This window comes from Bos indicus, chromosome 9, assembly GCF_029378745.1.
Source record: "Bos indicus isolate NIAB-ARS_2022 breed Sahiwal x Tharparkar chromosome 9, NIAB-ARS_B.indTharparkar_mat_pri_1.0, whole genome shotgun sequence".
NCBI classification, from domain to species: Eukaryota; Metazoa; Chordata; class Mammalia; order Artiodactyla; family Bovidae; genus Bos; species Bos indicus.
In genome coordinates this window covers 79,779,326-79,799,467 of record NC_091768.1, presented here as the reverse complement: position 1 = coordinate 79,799,467, position 20,142 = coordinate 79,779,326, and the positions used below count along the sequence as shown (strand labels likewise).

The window sequence follows — 20,142 nt, the reverse complement described above, 5'->3', positions numbered from 1 at the left end:
CAGTCTGAGGCTGTCAAAAGAACCTGCAATTTAAATTTAGTGGATAAATGGGGGCATTCAGAAAAACAACCTTGTGTATAGGAGCACTTGCCAAGGGCCAGATACGTGATAACTGATAAAATACACAATATGCGTTGGGAGAGGGGAAATGCCACTTGAGCTGAGGTTAATGGGGAGAATTGTTTTGGTCATTTTTATGTATACACGTAAAAATAAACATATTGAAGGAGGAAACAGACAGAACAGGCTCCATCTCAAAAGCAGGACTCCATCTTGGGCCAGACTGTGGACTTTGAGCTATATGCCCAGTATCTATGGAAATGACATATCAACTGGAAAACCAGACCCCCGGATGGAAGAGCCCCAGGGCTCGTACCTAGAGTCTCTGTCGCCTAAAAGAATACCCTAATTATCTGTGTAACCAAATAGAATCATAAATTCTATTATGCTTATTGGGGTATAACCACAGGTCTATTGATAATTGTCCACTGTTAACTACCTAGGCTTAAGGCATATGAATCATGGGTTTAAGGCATACGAATCACGGGTTAACTTTGATTGCATCTTTCTTTTCCTTTCTTCAGACTAATTTCAGAGACTTCGGGGAGGTGGGTTTGACCACGTACACTTAGGGTATATAAGGTTTTCACAAAAACTGGTTGGGGTCCTTGGCTAAGAGGAGACTCTGCCTTGGGCCCATCGGTGTAATAAACTGAACTCCATTATCTGCATTGTCCTTCTGAGGGAGTTTGTTTCCTGGAATGTGTGGCTACAATAATACCATCTCTTGAAAAAAAATAATAAAAATATTACAGATAAGGGTGAAGCTAAAAACTTCTCTGAAACCACAACCCTAAACAGCGTTCTCAGTGATGAGAGCGGTGAAGTTCGGTGGCAATTATTACCACCAGTATGTATACATATTGCCTGTAATTTTCCTCTCAGTTTCAACACTATGCTCTGAAGATTTGCGTAGCCCTACAGGGCTCCACAGTATGGACACGACATTTGAACTAAAGCACAACGGGGTAGTTCTCAGATTTTCATCATTATAAGCCATGCTGCACTACCAGACCTTCTTGAGTGCACATTCGTGAGTTCCCGTTGGGAGACATCAAGGAGAACTGCTGGCTTGCAGTATGTGTACCTTTCTCACTTGAACAGCTACTCTTCAACTGTCCTTCAAAACAAATCACCACTATGCAGTTACAGCTACAACAACACATGCAAGCAGCCATTTCTCCCAAACTCGCAAAAAACTGACATTAAATTAAAAACTGGTATTAAACGTCCTATCAGTCTCAGGACTGTGTTATCTCACTTTTGATTTTGCATTTTCACTACTCAAGGTCTTAGAGGTGTACTGAAGACCTCTATATCCTCTTTTATGAATGCAGAATAACTATCAAAACAAAAATTTCATCAAATTTTCTGTTTGGTCGCTTTCTTTTTAACAAACTGCCTTGCGGCAGTTCCTTATACAGTAGGAAAGAGGGCTATCCTGTCCCCCACACCCCCAAGTGGAATCTTGTGAACACTATCGCCTTTCCTGCTCTAGTCTTTTCTCCTCAGCAGGGAATCATTCAACCTATTTCTTCGAAGATTCTCCAACTCCAACTTAAACTCCATGATAATGGCAATTGTAGTCTACTTGGTTTGCTGATGGATCCCCGGCATCTGCAACAGTCCTTGGCCTTCGACAAACATTTTCTGAATAGATAAAATACATGAATGAAAGAACAGCTCATTCTGCCTGATGGCTTTAAATGCCACTTTTGTCATTCATTATCATATATTAAATTTTCATGGGACAAAAGGCCCCAACTCTGTATACTGTCTATCTTGCTTTGTTACTTGTTAGTCTACTATCTATCGTGGCTTTATTTGCTACAGCTTTAGAACATGGCAAGCTGTTAGTTACTCTCATGATTTCCAATTCACACCTTCTTTAAAGATGTGTTAATATACAAATAATACAATCATGTATTCTGAGTGTGTTTAAATTCAATATCTGTGTCTGAAGGAACTACTTTTAAAGGCTTAGGCTTTTAGGGTTCTCTCACAGAGCTTGAAGTTTAATTTATTAATGTATTTATTTCTGTACCAAATTTAGGGTTTTGATTCATCCAGTTATCAATGAGAAGCAAAAATGGAGTTTCTTAAAGACCTGTCCTGGTTTACACTGACTCACAATGTAAAAAGCATGATACTTTCATTTTTACTGTACAATACCCAGCACTGGGTATTAATGACACACAAAAAATCTAATCTGGAAGCAAAAATAGAAACCCACTTATTATATTCATTGCTTTGATCACAATGTGACAAAATTTTCTTTTTCTCTTTCTTTTAACCAGGCATATTTAATAACATACCCAGGTCGTTTGAGAACTAGGTTTGAATCACCTCTCCCCATGCCATGCCTTTTAAAAGCATGGCTGATCACCCTCCCCTTTTTAAACCAGTCATCTCTTGAGTTGTTCAAGCTTCATATCTGTTTTAGTCAGCTCTTCTTTTGTTATAACTGTGACAGAACTCCCCAACACATCCTCTTAGTGAGCTGTCAGGTCTTTTCTTCTAGCATTTTTGCTGTATTTCTTTTATTAAAAGTACATCACATGAGCTCTGTGGAAAATAAACATTTTGGATGCAAGTATTATGCCATCTTTCAATTTTTGAATGTTGTTTTAAAATACAGAAACTTAAAATATTTATGTACCCAAAGTGATTTTTCTATCAACTCTAAGCTTGGAAAGCTCTTTATCTCCAAGAAACTGGAAATTCAGTTACATAATTTTTCCAGTTTTTCCTCTGCTTTTTCAAATCTAACTATTTAATAACTAGCATCTACCTCAGTCTGGTATCTGTCCCAAATGCAAGTGGTAAAAAATTCTTTCCTTCTCTAATGATTTGTCTGATGATTCGTCTTTAGTATGTTTTTACTTTTTATATATCTTGGCTATTTGATTTTACTGAGATTACAGATCAAATGTCATCTCCTCACATGATAATACCTATAACTGATAATATGCTTTTTCTTCCTTGAAATTTAATCTTATTATGTCTTAATGTATTACCAAAATTTTCTGAAGACTTTTAAGTGTTCTTGCTCTTATTTTTAAGGGGAAGGCTTTTAGCTGAGTGTAGGGGTAAATTCTGTGCCAGGCTGCTTCTATTTCCCCTAACAGTTCTCACCCTAAGCTACTGAGGCTGCAGACTTTGAGACCCATAAGAGTCCAGGGAATGGCTGGAGTGTGGGAAGAAAATATTAGCCTTTTATTGATATGTTTATCTCATCCTTTGTACTTTTCTTTTATATGCTTCCCTGGTAGCTCAGCAGGTAAAGAATCTGCCTGCAGTGTAGGAGTCCAGGGTTTGATCCCTGGGTCAGGAAGATCCCCTGGAGAAGGAAATGGCAAACCACTCCAGTATCTTTGCTTGGAAAATCCCATCAACAGAGGAGCCTGGCAGGCCGCAGTTCATGGGGCTGCAGAGTCAGGCACATGTAGTATTTTTATTATATATATATATATATATATACACACACACACACACACACACATATATGTATGTATGTATGTATGTATGTATGTATAGTACATCAATACAGAAAAATTATTTATAAAGTTACATAATATTGGAGATTCATGTTTAATTATTTTAAACTTGAGGGTAGATAAGCAAAAGGTTGAGCATCACTGCTCATTGCATCCTTACTCCTCTCAACTGTAAACTATACTTTTTGCCCCAACCAAGTCCATGTTTCTCCACACAGCCCTATTCCTTCTACCATACTCCCTGGAACTATTGTTGAAAAAACAGTTGAAACAATTCTGAAGAATCAGCAAACTGTCTTACCTCTCCTCAGATTCCTTCTTCCTCTTTGTCTTAATTAAAACCTAAATGTCACTTAAGAAATCATTTTCTTTGCAGTTCTCTCAAGTAATGAGTTTTAATTCTCTTACATTCCTTCTAGTATTTAAGAGAAGAGTTGGCAAGTATGACTGGTTTTCTTTTTGCATCCCACTATTACAGTATTCTCTCAAGGCTTTCTAAATACACTGGTCTAGTGCTCACCCATTCTCTTCCACTGGACTGTTATGCTTGTAATTGCTCATGTATCTCAGGGTCTTTCCTTATCTTTCCACCATCTTAAAATTTTGCTGCCTTGTGACAGAGACAGCTAGCAGCCTATTTGCATCCTTTCTCCCTGTCTTCTTTACTAACAAGACTCCTATATTACTAGGGAGTTGTAATATAGCTAGCCAAAACAGTACATTTTCCACTATTCCTCAAAGCAAAATATGGCCATGCTGTTACCTAAGACAAATATCATATAACCAGAAGTGGTTGAGACTGACTTCTGGAAGGACTGTAAAACGGGAATGATGGCAGGGGAAAGGAAATGACTCATTCCCCTTTCTCCTCCCTCCTGCCTAGAACAGAAATGGGACGACTGAAACTCTAGTAGGTAGCTTGGACCACAAGGCGACTTTGGTAATCATGTGCTGGTTTATAGATTTGAAGTCAGAAAAAGCCTGGGTCCCTGATGATTTCATGGAATTGGTACTGGGTACTGCCAATATCAGACTTTTTTTTAAATGAGGAAATAAATCCTTACTTTACTTATGCATTGTAATTCTGAATTTTCTGCAATAAGAAAGCAAATCTATTTCTAATGCATATACAGTGCTGTGCTCTCAGTTCTTATCAATACTGATTTCCATAACTGTACGGACTCTCCCTTATATGCCAGTAACCTCATAACTAAATTACCATTTCAAACTGCTGTACTGCTAATATCAGTATACCATGTACTCACTCTAAACATAACTGCTTTTCTTCCAACTTTAAACTCTGTTTGTTACAACAGGCTTCCAGTTCATTGGTGTCTCCCTACTTCTTCATTACAATCAGTCTTTTCTCCTTTAACTTCCTTCTGTAACTAGCTTTGATTTTATGACAGATTTTTCTAGGACTTTACTGCCCTATCTCTAAACCCTGAATCTTTTTATTACATTCCTTTGGCAAACGTACACTCATACATAAGCCCAACAATCCTCTCTCCCTGCATCTACATACCAGCAACACAGACCACAGACAGATCAGCATCACTATAAATATTAGAATTATCAACCTCAAATTAGCTTAATACTTTTTCATATTGAATATTCCAGTATTATTTATTTGAGCAAGTAAAATATACTTTCCATCACTACAAACTGAGCAAGCTACAGTTTTTTAAACATACATATTTTTATGACATGCCAACATTTTATGTCCTGTGTGAAACATCTGGTTTGAAACTAATCTTTAAGCTCTCTGTTTTGTGTCTCATCTTCTTTCCTATTTTGGCATTCTCTGAAGACATTTTATATTAATTGTGTAAAGACTGATTTCCTTATTTTCTCAACCTCTCAAATGACCATTTCAAGCATATTTCAAGCAAACCCTCACCCAAACATACACACAGAAAATTAAATAGACATCAGTTAATTATTTACTGTCTATATATACTATTAGTCAACATAGTAACACAATGTGAGGAAATAGAGGAGTGAGCTTCATTTCCCTGGGAGGTCTTTCTCCTTATTTTATTACCAAGTGGACAGTATATGAACTCTACCATCTATGGAGCATAGTGAGCTATTTAATAGAGCAACCGTGGAAATAAATGGCTATCCAGCAACGGTAAAAGTCCATTAAGCAAACACACAGAAAACTAATCAGTATTTTCTTGTTATCAAGAGAATGTTATTTATTCCTATGTAAAAAGTTCAATTTTGTTTCTGATTTGTTACTTTTAACTACTTCCACCATTGCTCATAATAAAAATCGAGATTATCGGTATCTCCTTTGAAGTGAGAATCAGATTTATTCCCAATTCACTACCACCACAACCATCATCAATTTTCTTCACAACACAAATATAATATAAGCTTCTTACCGTCTAAAAGCTAACCTTAATACAAGTGGCTGACACTTGAAATACAGTGCAATGACAACACAGTTTAATGGTTTCACTTACACGCATTTTCTTCTTGGCTTATATGCATATTCAGTCTTTGCAACTACAAGGACATTATTACAAAGTAACACCTTTAATTGAAGGACTGGAAAGAATCTTCTCAAAATTGAAAAGATTTAAGTACAAATTTGCCTAGCTTCTATATTTCTGAGTATCTTACATGGTTTACAATTTGTAGTTGTACAACAAGACACATTTTCTAATATTAATACAGTGAAAAAATGTTAAATCTACTTATGAAAATTTATACACCAAAAGATCTTTTAGTCATACAGATGGGAAAAAGGACTACTTTTATATAAAACTCTGTTCAGGACAAGTAATTCATTGTAGAAGCAGCAGTATGAAGAAAAATTGATGTCCAACATGGAAAATTACCTAGTAAAACAGAATAAATATGTAGCTAGAATCACCTATAGGGAAATATATTTATTTCATCAAGGAAATGTGTTTATTTTTATGAATAAATATTTTTAAAAGATGAGTAATGAGGCATATTTGCAAAAGGATTAAATACTTTCCAACCTAACTTTAATGTGAAGCATTTAGGAGACAAATATTTACTAATCCTCAAGGCATGTATACTTCAAAGTTTCATTAAATCTAAACATTAACATTCTATGACATCCTCATTTATACATGAGAAATCTAAAAATATGAAATGCATGATATATAGACACAAAAGGCACATAAAAGCAATTGTTAAGAGTGATGTACTAGTCGGTTAAATAAATATAGCACTCAAGTAGGAATAAAGCCAAATTTTATTCCAGTAAATAGAACCAAATATATTATTCTACTCATAAGTATATTATAAATACCTGCTCTATGGTTAGTATTGTCTTTGTGAAGGGACAAAATTAAAATAAAAACAAAGTATGAATGAATATATCCTAATAAAGGGTATATACTTCACTCATTCCTTCATTAAGTATTTTTAGAGCTTCTGTCATAATATAATAGCTTTAAGAAAAGTTAGCTCCTTCTGAATTCCTACTAAAAGACTGTGCTGGTACTTAGTAAATAATAGTGATGATCTGATTACTAAAATAACAACACAGAGTCTAACTCTGGCCATAAGGAGTAATATTTGCCATCCTACTGTGAACAATCAAAGAAAACTAGACAAAATATATAAAAGAGTTTTTTGGACAATGGAAACAGACATGGTAAGATTAGGACATCTGAAGAAAGGAAACATATGAGATGACACCAATATCAGCCTAGCATTCTGCCTGGAGGTACATCCCAGTCTAAGGAGTAGGAAGGGAATCCTAAACAGAACACAGTGCTCTGAGTTGAGAAAACGGACTGGAGTTCAGGGAGACTGAGGCAGCTGTAAATGGAGGGGCAGAGCTCTGAAGAGTTTGGAGCTACACAGAAAAGACAGGAGTTTATCCTGAGGCTCAGGTGAACACTGCCATGTGTATGTGAAGGAGAAAACGCCGCAGGCCAAAGAGCGAACAGAAGCTGTGAGCTGGACTATTCCCAAGGCACACACAGGGCTGGGATGCATTCAAGTTCCAACCAAAAGGAGCAGAGAGCCCCAGAGGTTTACCCAGGATATTCTGTAGACAGCCCCCAAATAAAACAGGGTTAACCTGTCCCTAAAGCAAGGAGTACTTTAGAACTGCCCCCCAAAGCTAAAAACAAAACAAGGCACCAAAGAATTAAACTGAACAGCAATTAATTGCTGGTTGCATTTAATCCCTTCAAAGAACAGACATTCAAGAACTTAAAATTCACTTTGTCCCTCAATCAATCAAAAATCACTAATGATGGCAACAGAGGAAGAATGTGAACATAAAAAAATAAAACAATGACAAAATAATGGAAATAGCAGATGATGACATTAAAATACTGGGAAATCATTTTGAAGTATTTTATGGAAACCATGAATAAAATGAGGAGATAGAACATACACAAAGGAACACAAAAGGGCCATCCAGAAATGAAATATAAAAATGAAAAGTTTACTGGACAGGATTAATAGTAGTTTAGATATCATAAAAGAAAAAAACTAATGAACTTCAGAACACAGCAGTAGAAACTACCTAAAATAAAGCAGGGAGTAAAAAGACTGAAAAGGAAAACAAACACAAAACCAGAGTTTCAGTGAGGTATGGGGAACCATCAAATGCTCTAACATATATGTAACTGGAGTCCACCCCCTTAAAGGTGGGGAGGAGTGGCAAAAATGATTGATGAATTCTTTGCCCAGCAAAATTATCTTTCAATAAGGATGAAAATAAAAGCTTGTTTCACACCATAGAAGCTGATAGAATTGGTGACAATCCTATTAAGGAAATGATAAACTTTTCAACAGGCAAAAAAATGACACCATATTTAAAACCAACTACAAAGGCATGAAGAATGCTGAAAATGGTAATTATGCGGGAATATACTAAAAATTTTATTTCCTCATTTTATAAATTTCTTTTTAAGAAGGACAATTAAAAAATAACTACATTCTAGGGTTTACAGGTTTATAATTGAAATATATGATAACTACAGCCAAAGGACAAGAGAAGGGAAAAGTAAGTTCTAAACTAATATGTGAAATGCGATTTTATATAGTAGCTGACTGTGACAGGGGTTCCCTGATGGCTCAGTTGGTAAAGAATTCGCCTCCAACGTGTTCGAGCCCTGGGTCAGGAAGATCCCCTGAAGGAGAGCATGGGAACCCACTCCAGTATCTTGCTGACAGAATTCCATGGACAGAGGCGCCTGGAGGGCTACAGTCCATGGGGTCACAGAGTCGGGCACGACCGAAGCAACTGAGCACACACACACAGCCTGTGACAAGTTACTGTACTGCTAGTGTGTGTGTGTATGTGTGTGTTAGCTTAAAGAGTCTAAAACCAAAACGATTTACTCAAAACAGGAGTAATTATTAAAATGACTATTCTACAATATAAAATTCATGTCTGCAAATATGTTTGCAAAATAAAAAAAGAAATGGAATGTTAATGGATAAGTCAGCAGTCCAACTTTCCGAGGTTTTTATTATTAACCTGTCATGCTACAGTAAAGTATCTGGAGTCAGCTTACAAAAAAGAAATGATACATACTTAGACAAAAGGACTATGAGCTCAAATTAGTTGCTACAGATTCAGAAACCAGCACAAAAAAACTGCTTATCTTTAATTGGCTTAGTCAAATTTATTAGTCATTAAAATCAATTTATGTGATTAACAGCAAATAACAGGCAACTGATTATTAATCCTAATATCCAAGTAGCTTATCACCATCAATAAAAATTCATTATTATTTAGCCTTTAAACATTTACACTGGTGTCCTATGACATCTTGTATATGAAATATACCATATGTATTTTCAACTTCCTGAACAACCACATCTGATTTTCCTATGGTCATATAAAGAAATGACTCTCAAAGAACATTTATACATGGTCACTGAATGTCTATTAATTGTACAATACCACCCCCTAGAGGAAACTTTTAAAAACCAAATCTGAAACTTTGTATGTTGATATTTAATATGAACTTTATGTGTTGATAGTTGATATTGATACTAAATATCAACACACAGTTTAAAGGGAAGGAATCTTTCTAGTTTTTGCTTTATCCACAACATCAAATGTCACAGAATCAAAATATTTATCATATGGTGCCTATGTTTAGTAGGAACTCAAATATTTTCTGGCTTCATTAAGGCAAAAAAAAAAAAAAGAGAGACATACAAAGCTCAGAAATTGATGTCAGTAACATCAAGCCTGTCCTCATTTCCACTCTCCACTTATCAGGGATCTTCCAGATTACTGCACTGGTTCCCTTTGTTTTCCCACTGATTTAACAAGTCCCTTTACCTTCACTCTGTAACTGCTATTCTAATTACTACCTACTCTCAACAATTTTTCATGTACCCACTTCTCATCTAGCATCTGTCATTCAGGTTCCGGTTCCATCACTTAGTAACAGAAGGACCAGGATGACTATAAGGTTCAAATCAGATACCCAGAAGAAAAGGACCGTTACGAATGCCAAAAGCTCCATGAATGTTAGTTATCTGGCCTCTTTATTCCATGACAACTATAAGGTGTAGCTATGGGGACCATGGCTGCCTCAAAAGTCAGATCAATTCATCATTTTTGGAGTATCTATTCCTTATTGTGTAAGTATCTTTAGTGGCCGAGCACTACCTGGTACAGTGAATGAATCAAGAGGCCCTAGCAGGGTACAGTCTCCTTAAGTTTACACTCTAGAAGGGACAGCAGGCATATGAAAAGCAATGAAGATAAAGCCATACAAGGCACAATGAGGACCGAGAGATGATGCATCTTAAAACCAGGGAGTTTAAGACAAAGCCTCCCAGAGAAAGTGACATTTAAGCTAGAATCTTAAGGGTAAAAATGGAGTGGATTTGGTAAGGAGGGGAAGAGGTGTCAAGGGCTGGAGAACAATGTTGGAAGGTCTGGAGACAACAGAAGGTCAGTCAGGTTCTAGAAATGGAGTGAAATTCAGCTTGATTAAAATTACAGAAGATGATGCCATGTTCAAATCATGAGTTATCACTAAAGGCACTTATTTTTTCTGATAGTCAGATGGAGCTACTATTGGTGTTTAAAAAATATTTTTGCTTTTAGTAAAGCTTTTGTTGTTTAGTAATGATGGTATGAAACATGCCCACTTATAGGAAAATTTTTAAAAAGACAAAAGAAAACTATCCAGAAACCTAAAGATGCAATTTTTTCCTCTAAGTTTATTATGTATGCCTTCAATCTTTCCCAGCATCAGGGTCTTTTCCAATGAGTCAGCTCTTCACATCAGGTGGCCACAGTATTGGAGTTTCAGCTTTAGCATCAGTGCTTCCAAAGAACACCCAACTGATCTTTAGAATGGACTGGCTGGATCTCCTTGCAGTCCATGGGACTCTCAAGAGTCTTCTCCAACACCACAGTTCAAAAGCATCAATTCTTCAGCACTCAGCTTTCTTTACGGTCCAACTCTCACATCCATACATGACTACTGGAAAAACCATAGCCTTGACTAGATGGACTTTTGTTGGCAAAGTAAGGTCTCTGCTTTTTAATATGCTGTCTAGGTTTTCATAGCTTTTCTTCCAAGGAGCAAGCATCTTTTAATTTCATGGCTGCAGTCACCATTTGCAGTGAAAAGTTCAAATAATAGTATATATATAATTTTATATCCTGCATTTTTATATCAATCTTTCCCCATGTTACAAAAGATGCTTTCTAATTTCTAAATGATTACATCATTTTCTGTGCAATGGATATACCAAAACTTAACCATTTCCACCATGATATATGTTTAGGCTGTTTTTGAGCTTGCCACAAACGTATATAATTGTTCAGATAATCCTAAAGTTCTTCATATATTAGTGATTATTTCCTAGGCAGAAGCTTTTCAAAACTGGAATTACTGTACATCAGATACTTTTACAATTCTATATACTCCGATAAAATGCTTTCTAAAAATTCACACAGCCATGTCAAGGAGAATTTCATCACATACTCATTTTGTATGAGTTATAACTTTAGTCAAAAAATGGTATGCCGTCTTAATTTACACTTGCTACTAATTCAGCTAAACGTTAAAAATTAGTATGCTCTATTTTAGTAGTACATACACATTTCTGTCCATTTATGTGGATCATAGTTTTCATTTTTTAAAATGGATTTGTATGAGTGTTTTCCCTATTAAGGACACTGGCCCTCTGTCTTTCATCTATTGGAAACATTCTTGTCCTAATGCAATGCTTTTATAAATTAATTGTACTGCTTGTGCAGCACAGGTTTCTAAATGTTTAGTTAACTTTATCCTTCTTTTATTCTGTGAATAAAATTTTATTTTCACTGAGCATTTAAAGTAGAACTTTCAGGTAGCAACAGGTACTACCTGCTTGAAGTAGGGGCTTCCCTGGTGGCTCAGACGATAAAGAATCTGCCTGCAATGCATGAGACCTGGGTTTGATCCCTAGGTTGGGAAGATCCCCTGGAGAAGAGAACAGCTACCCATTCCAGTATTCTTGCCTGCAGAATCCCCATGGACAGAGGAGCCTGGCAGGCTATATAGTCCATGGGATCACAAAGAGTTGCACACGACTGAGCAACTTTCACTTAGCTTGAAGTAGAAGGTAGGAAGCTATCTCAATAGCTTAGATGTAAGATGAGGGTATGATGTCAAAGAAACTAAGAAGGTAAGTAAAAATTTAAACATTTGATGACTGGGCTGACTGTGACAGGTATGAAGAAAGGAAGGGAAGGTTAAGTTTGTAATTTCTTAACTAATAAATCTGAAAATCTGACAGATATGAAAGATATTCTAGAAAACTTTGACGCATCAACATTAGCTCAAGTTAAATTTTTTAAATGTGAGAAATTGACAAGTATACAAAAGAACATCCCCAAAGCATAAACTTCTGGCTGCAACAGGATTAACATTAAGGATTCTTCTTAGACAACTTCTATCTTCACTGTGGTGTTGGATACATGAACCTCCACTTGAGAGAACTATTTAGAGCTAAATACAGATATATACACAAATGAATTCATGGAAAACTACGTAAGTCTAAAAGAGATGGGTAGATTGTGTCAATATCAATATTCTGGCTGTGATACTGTACTATGACTTTGCAAGATATTACCACTGGGCACAATGAGTAAAAGTCACACAGATCTCTTTGTATTATTTCTTCTAACTGTGGATCTATAATTATTTCAAAATAATTTAATGAAAAAAAAAATCTAACAGAATTTTTTCCAGGAGTGAGATGTTCCAAGTAAGAGTAAATTCAATAATTTGTTACTACTAATTAAAAAGGTCGAAGAAGTAAACTCTAAGCATATAGTCAAAAAGTAATTTGATATATGATATTTCAACACTTATTCCTGACTTAAAAAGAAAATAAAAGATCAAACAACTTAGAAATATAGGAATACTAAGGTAACAAAAAATGATAACACACTAGAGTATTCCCATTAAGGCCAGATCTAAATCATTTCTGGAAATCACAAAATACTGGAAATGAGGAAGCACAGAGGGCACATCCTATGACATCTCTATGACAGTCTAGTAGCCACAAGCTATGAAATACTGTGCTTCAAGATTCTTTTCATTATGTTTCCTTACTGCAGTAAGAGCATGTGAAAAAACTATGAATTACCCTATATTTATTCAATCAACACATATTACATGTAAACTACATAATTTCCAATTATCCACCATGGCTTTGGTACTGTATTAGGAGTTAAGAGATTCAATGATCATCAATTTAAGACATATTTCTTGCTCTCAAAGTGAATATTCTAGTAAGGCTGGAATATTTGTAACATTTACAACAATGGCATTCGTTAAATATTTATGAATGCCAATTATGTGTCAGGTGGTGAGAGAAAACAAGGTATCAATCCCTGTCTTTCAAGAGAATCCAGGAGACTGAAAGGTAAAGAGGATCAAGAGGATCAAGAGGAGGGATATACTTGATACCATTTCTAGACATCATATGAGCTCAGGAAAACCAATCTGCAAAAAATACTGAGTCGGGAATTTCCTGGTAGTCCAGTGGTTAAGACTCCAAGCTCTCACTGCCGAGGGCCTGGGTTAAATTCCTGGTTGGAGAACTAAGATCCCATAAGCCAAGAGGCATGACCAAAAAATGACACAAAAAACCACTAACTTAAGAGATCAACAAAATATTAGAAAACAAAAACACCAACCAAATATCTGAAAATCAAAACACAATGCATACTGAAAAGTGATCCAGAGGATGGAAAACCCCGATTATTCATTTAAGACTGACAGACATTTAAGTGTCTATCAATGTGTCTGAATAATGCCTCCAATGCATAGCTTACTCCAGCTACACACAGTTCAAAAGGAAAAAAAGTAAAAAGTACTGAGTCAATAGGAGTTAAATTTGATTAAGAGGAAGTCATAGGGGATTCCAGGCAGAGCGCAACATACAGAGAGGAAATATAAGATAATACCGAACTTTTATAAATCAGTGAGTACTTTAGCAAAATAACCTTTAGTTTTTCTTCTCACAAAAAATTCTTCCTTGCTCTAGGAATTTAGAAAATTTTTGTTTGCTCTAAGGTTACAGAAATGTATCCCTTCACACATTTTTAGGTTGACATTTACTACTTTTTATCTGAAGTTTAAACAGGTAAAAAATGCAATTTCTGTACTATAGATGTCAAGTACTGACATCTAAAAATTTTATCACTCTTTCAACTGTAAACACCATAGCAATTTGGTATCTATTACAATCTTTTCAGATAAAAAAATTATTTTTTTCAAGAGTCAGAATACACTGTCTTATTTTCTTTTAACCCATATTTCTATGTACTTTACAGGATTTTATTATAAAAATGTATCTGCAAGCTCAAAGGTGTTACTTGATTATCCTATCACACTGCTCTGCAACAAAAGTATATAAAAATTTAAATTTAAATTTTTATTAAATTTCCTGAGAGAAGGTGCTATGTGTTAAAATGTTTCTTCTGGAATTGAGTTTTTGCAATTGTTATGTATAACGACGTAACATTTAAAACAATATGAATTTTATTTATCTTAATAATCGCTAAGTATAAAAAGTAAACTTTCCTTGGAAGTGCATGAGGTAAACCGCCTATCTATGAATGAACATGATTTATCCTCATAACGAACCAGAGTATTGGTTCTATTCCTGCTTTCACTTTTATGAATTTAACAAGGGAGAAAATTCATTCACATAAAGCAGCAGATGAGAATGGAAGCTTTGTCACAGCAAAACTACCAAATTCTTTAAATTCCTTCTGGGTTATAGGCTAAAAACCACATCATGACTTATCATCAAATAACATTTTTAATAATCTTTCTTAGCTGACATTTTAATTAGGTTTGCCTCAAAATTTGTTTTAAGACTAGAAAAGAATGTGTCACCCCTTCATCAGAGTATTCATTTTCTCAATTCCTCTGAAGTATACAGAAAAGACCTTATAAAGACTCATCATTTGCTTTCAAAGGCTTCTTTTTATTCTAAGAATGAGACAGGATTCGGAAAACTGAAATAGTGTTTGTTTCAACATCCTCTGGTAGGAAAAAAAAGTCATAATATTTTAATCTTATCACTTGTTTTAAATGTATTTCTGAAAAAAGCAAAACACTTCAGAGCTGAAAATTTACCTCATTTGAGGAGAATGTTCACCATTCTACATAAATGGCAAAACTGCTCAAGTCAAACCAATCAGCCATTGGAGGCTTACTTTTTTCAGAAAAATATGACTTCTCTAATTCAAATAAACATTAACACATGTTCCCACACACTCTTTCTCATTTCTGGATTCTAAGACTAAAATTTTGATAACCTACAGACCTTGATATGAGCTTGTCACCTGAATGAAATAAGTTACTCCCACTTCAGCATTTCCCTTTTGCTTTTACCTCAGTCCATCCTAAAGGAGATCAGTCCTGGGTGTTCACTGGAAGGACTGATGTTGAAGCTGAAACTCCAATACTTTGGCCACCTGACGCAAAGAGCTGACTCACTGGAAAAGACCCTGATGCTGGGAAAGATCGAGGGCAGGAGAAGGGGATGACAGAGGATGAGATGGTTGGATGGCATCACCAACTCGATGGACATGGGTTTGGGTGGACTCCAGGAGTTGGTGATGGACAGGGAGGCCTGGCGTGCTGCGGTTCATGGGGTCGCAAAGAGTTGGACACGACCGAGCGACTGAACTGAACTAAACTGTCCTCAGGAATGACACTTTAATAAGGAACAGAGAACGAAACGCTAAGATCATATAATGAAAACTCTTACCATTTTGAAATTTCAACACAGGCCAGTTTTGAACATGGCCTTACCATGTTCCCCAAGAACAAGGACAACATGCTCCATACCATCTTGCACTTGACCTTGGTTGCAAACTGCGCCTTTGCACTCCTCTGTATAAAATCCAAAATGATTGAACAATGGCTGCTAATAGCTAAGAAAAATTCCTCCTTCTTCTGAGATTCATTCTTGACCAATTATTCCTGAAAGGAGATGACTCCAGGTGACTCCCCTTATAAAAAGCTGTACGTTAGAATGTTCCTTTCACATCCTTTGTTTCCCATGCCCAGCATTTTTAGATAAAGGCTTATTCTGTGCTCTAACTGATTTTCTTCCAAATAAGACACATAAAGACAGGAAGCTCTATCTAATAGCTTAATAAATGGAGGTTTCACTAACAGCAGTAATTTGTTAGAACTGTCCTTTTTTTCTGGACACCCTGGAGGATTTTCCACTTTCTCCTCCAGAACAATTCACCATAAAAATACTAATGATGCAGGAGAGCCTGCTTTTATTCTTTAAAGTAGGAAAAGGGCAATTGAGAACAAGATATAGTAAAAAATAAATAAATAAATGAAGGGAAGCATACTACTTTGCCACCCTGACCAAAGGAACTTTGTCAGGAAAGAAACACAGAAGTTGCGAAATGTGAAAATGATTCCTGTAGAATTATTTGCATATTGAAGATTGAAGAGTACTGGTTTAGTAGTTCTAGTGCCTAAGTTACAAGAAAAAAACTGTCATAAGCCATTTTTTGTTACACAGCAGAATCAGATCTAAAATATAACCTATACAGTAATTATCAGACAGCAAATATAAATGCAAATATTTTTAAAGCACTTAAAGAAATGAGTGCTTCTGAAACAGTTAAAAGATTATCAGAAATGGTGAGGCTGATTTAAAAACAAAGTAAGAGAACATCTAGAAATAAAAAATGAAAATGTTAATAGAAATGTAACAGATGGGTTATACAATATATGAAGGGGAACACTGACCTAGAGAAATACACAGAATGCAGCATAGAAAGAAAATGGACACAAACTATCAAAGCATTAAGAGATAAAGAAGCTAAAGGAGGAAAATGCAACACGTCTAATTAAAATTGAAGGAAAGAACAGAGATAGCAGAGAAACAATAATTGAAAGTAGAGAATTTTCTAGATTTGATGAAAGACACCCATCTACAAACTCAGGAAGCCAAAATCTCAAATAAGGTACACAAAAAGAAATCAAGACCTAGAAAATCGGAACATAAATCATTAGAGATTACTCAATTGGTCATATTTTAAAATTAAGAACTTTTGCACATCAAAGGATTTCATAAATAGAATGAAAAATCAAAAATCAAACTTCTCAAATAAACTTTGAAAAGACATTTGCAATACCAAAAGATCAGTAGCTAGATTAAAACAATGAAATAGAAAATGGTCAAAAGTAATAAGTAGGTATTTCAATAGGAAATCACAAATGGTTAATTAACATATGAAAAGATGCTCAACCTTATTAAGACTCAGTGAATTGCAAATTTCACTCCAGTGAGACATCATTTCACACTCACCAGATCAGCAAAAATTTGAAAGTCTAATCACAGCAAGCATGGTAGATATATTAGCATTCATTTTACTATTCCTTGAACTGTATGTACACATTATATATGTTCTTTAACACGCACATAAGAAAGAAAGAGAAGTGGCTCAGTCGTGTCCGACTCTTTGTGACCCCCTGGACTGTAGTCTACCAGGCTCCTTTGTCCATGGAATTTTCCAGGCAAAAGTACTGGAGTGGGTTGCCATTTCCTTCTCCAGTGCTTCATAACAAAAATATTTTTTAAGTGACACCTGGTTTTAGCAATAAAAATCATGGTTCTTGACCCTGCTGAGAGCAGTTTCAGTGAAATAATGGGATTGAAAACCAGACTGCAATGGGCTGAAAAAGATCTATGAGGTAAGGATCTAAAGACAACTACAGACAACTATTTCAAGCCTAGCTTTGAGGCTGGGCCGACAGGACTGCAACTCCAGGGGAATGTCACAGTGAGAGCTCCTTTTATTTTTTAAATAAAGGGAACCGGGGCAAGTTTAGGAAGAAACAGCAAAAAAGGGAAGATAGTGACACAGGAAATAAAGGGTCCCAGGAGAGTAACAAACGTGTAGAATACAGCGCCCATGGAGGGACTGCTTCTAGACAGAATCAAGGGTTCCCACTTAATTGTTACAAGAAATAATCTCTCTGACTTTAATCACATTGCTTTTCTGCTTGCTCTATTCACTCTAGTTACAATAGTCACTTTAATCCTCTTTTAAGCAAGCCCCTACCTCAGGACTTTTGCACTTGCTATCCCCTCTATGGAGAGCACTCTCGCCCAGGTGATGCAAAGCTTGCTTTTCACTCCTGTTAAGTTTGTTCAGATGTGAACTCAGCGAAGCTTTCCCTGACCACTCTGAAAATGAAATCCCTCCCTCACTTCCTACCACCCTACTCCTGGTACTCCCTGTTCTTTCCCAGCTTTAATTTTCTTCACAATCTTATAATATTCTATATAAATTTACTCATTTTACTGTTTAATCCAACCCCTCCCCCACCCCCCAATATGTAAGCTTCATGAATGCTGTAGGCACTGTGCCTGGTAATACTCATACAGGTAAAATCTCAATAAATACAAGCTGAATGAATGACTAATGGTCCCTGCTTGAGGAACCTGAAAAACAAGTATAACGCAAAAATGTTGTTATGATCCGAACAAACTGAGGAGGTAAAGCCTTGAGAGTAATCATCTTACTGCCCACAGAAGAGGTGACACTGAGTTAGAATCTGAATTAAGGAGTTCGCCAAGTGGAAAAAAGGGTAGATTTCCAAGAAAGGGAAGAATGTGGAGGTTTGAAAGGGCCTTGCACATTTGAGGAGTGAAAATGGGGTACTCCTGGTTTATGGCCGGGATAGCAGTGGACCGTATTTCGGCTAACCTTATACTGTCTATGAAAGAGGACACCTTACACTGAGCTTCTCAAAGTTAAAAATCCTTTTCAGCGTACTATGGTTGCTTGGTCACTTGTTTTATTTGCAGCAAAGTTAGAATGTGGAATATAAAATAACCTATAATGGAACTACTGTCTTTAGCACAAAGGAAAAAGTGTGATCAAGTCTGATCTGTGTTTTTCATCAACTGTATCACAACCCAAGTGAGAGTGTGTCACCAAATGTCTCAACCTCATTTATTGCTCAAAATCAAGGCTACAAGTTCTCACTGGTAGAAGACAGCAGTTTAAATGCAGAAGGACAAATCGGTAAATACAAGTGTTTGTTCTGTAGCAGCCACTCTTTATTTATGAATGGGCCTGCAAGTTGTCATAAGTAACCCACACTCATTACAATGTTTTCAATTAGTCAATCTTCCTTTTGCCCACATCACTACTGTCTTTGGAACACTTATCTTCCTTTCAGCCCCAACTCAGTTACTTAACTACCCAGGTTAATTTCACGATTTCCTAGTGGAGACAGAAAGCTCCTGTGTGTACACACAGGGAGAAAACTTTAGAACACTGTTTCAGAGTCCATGAGCCCATGTATTCCGTTTAAAAATATTTAGTTGGTGGACGCTAAAGTACTTTCGAGGTTTTGCCTTTCTGAGGCCTGGAGCGGGCAGGGAACTTGGGGATCCCTAAGGAGGGCGGGACCCCGGGGACAGGTCAGAGGTCAAAGCTCAGGTCTAAAGCTAGGGAGGCGGGGACGGCCTTAAGAACCAGGGGGCGGGGGTGGGGAGGGGAGGCCAAGGAGGACCGCGGAGACTCGGAAGGACTCACAGTAATATGCCACCACAGGGTCTCGCTTGTCATGCTCCTGAGCCGTCCTCAGATGATGCTGTATGCTCTTAAACTGTGGGGGCAGCGGGGGGAGTGTAGCAAGAGCAGCCATCTCCTCTTCAGGAATCACCACTTCCTACTCGCCGGCCGCCGACACTTCCGCTTCCGCCTGGGAGGGTGCCCGCACGAACGCGCACGGCAAATCCCACCCATTTCCCCGTTGCTCAGCGACAGCGAGGCAACTACGGGTTGGCAGCAGGGACAACCTCAGTTTGCCTGGTACGTAGCGGTTAGAGCCGAGAGGAGCTAAGCGCTTCGGCCATCCAGCTGCCTATGGAACCAGCGCTCTCTGCTGGCTGCTGGCAGGAGGGACCAGAGATTTTGTTTTACTTCTCTTTGTTTCGCCATCGACCCCCGCTTTTGTGGCTTAAGGACTGGTAGAAAGGGAAAAACAGGAATAAAATGATGTTTATTAATTGGGAGAAAAGGTAAAGAGATGAATTGCCTTTGGCATCC

At 36.8% G+C, this 20,142-nt stretch overlaps 1 protein-coding gene across 2 annotated transcripts in view; it reads right to left on the bottom strand.

Moving 5' to 3' along the window:
* VTA1 (vesicle trafficking 1) overlaps positions 1-19,797 on the bottom strand; it is a 70,498-nt gene extending 50,701 nt beyond the window's left edge. The window contains exon 1 of one of the 2 annotated variants that reach the window (XM_019967513.2): positions 19,627-19,797. In XM_019967513.2, the coding sequence (XP_019823072.2) occupies positions 19,627-19,738 (112 nt within the window). In that variant the 5' untranslated portion in view covers positions 19,739-19,797. The remainder of the gene's footprint in view (positions 1-19,626) is intronic. The other variant, XM_019967511.2, reaches the window with a different exon arrangement.
* Positions 19,798-20,142: the final 345 nt, after the last annotated feature.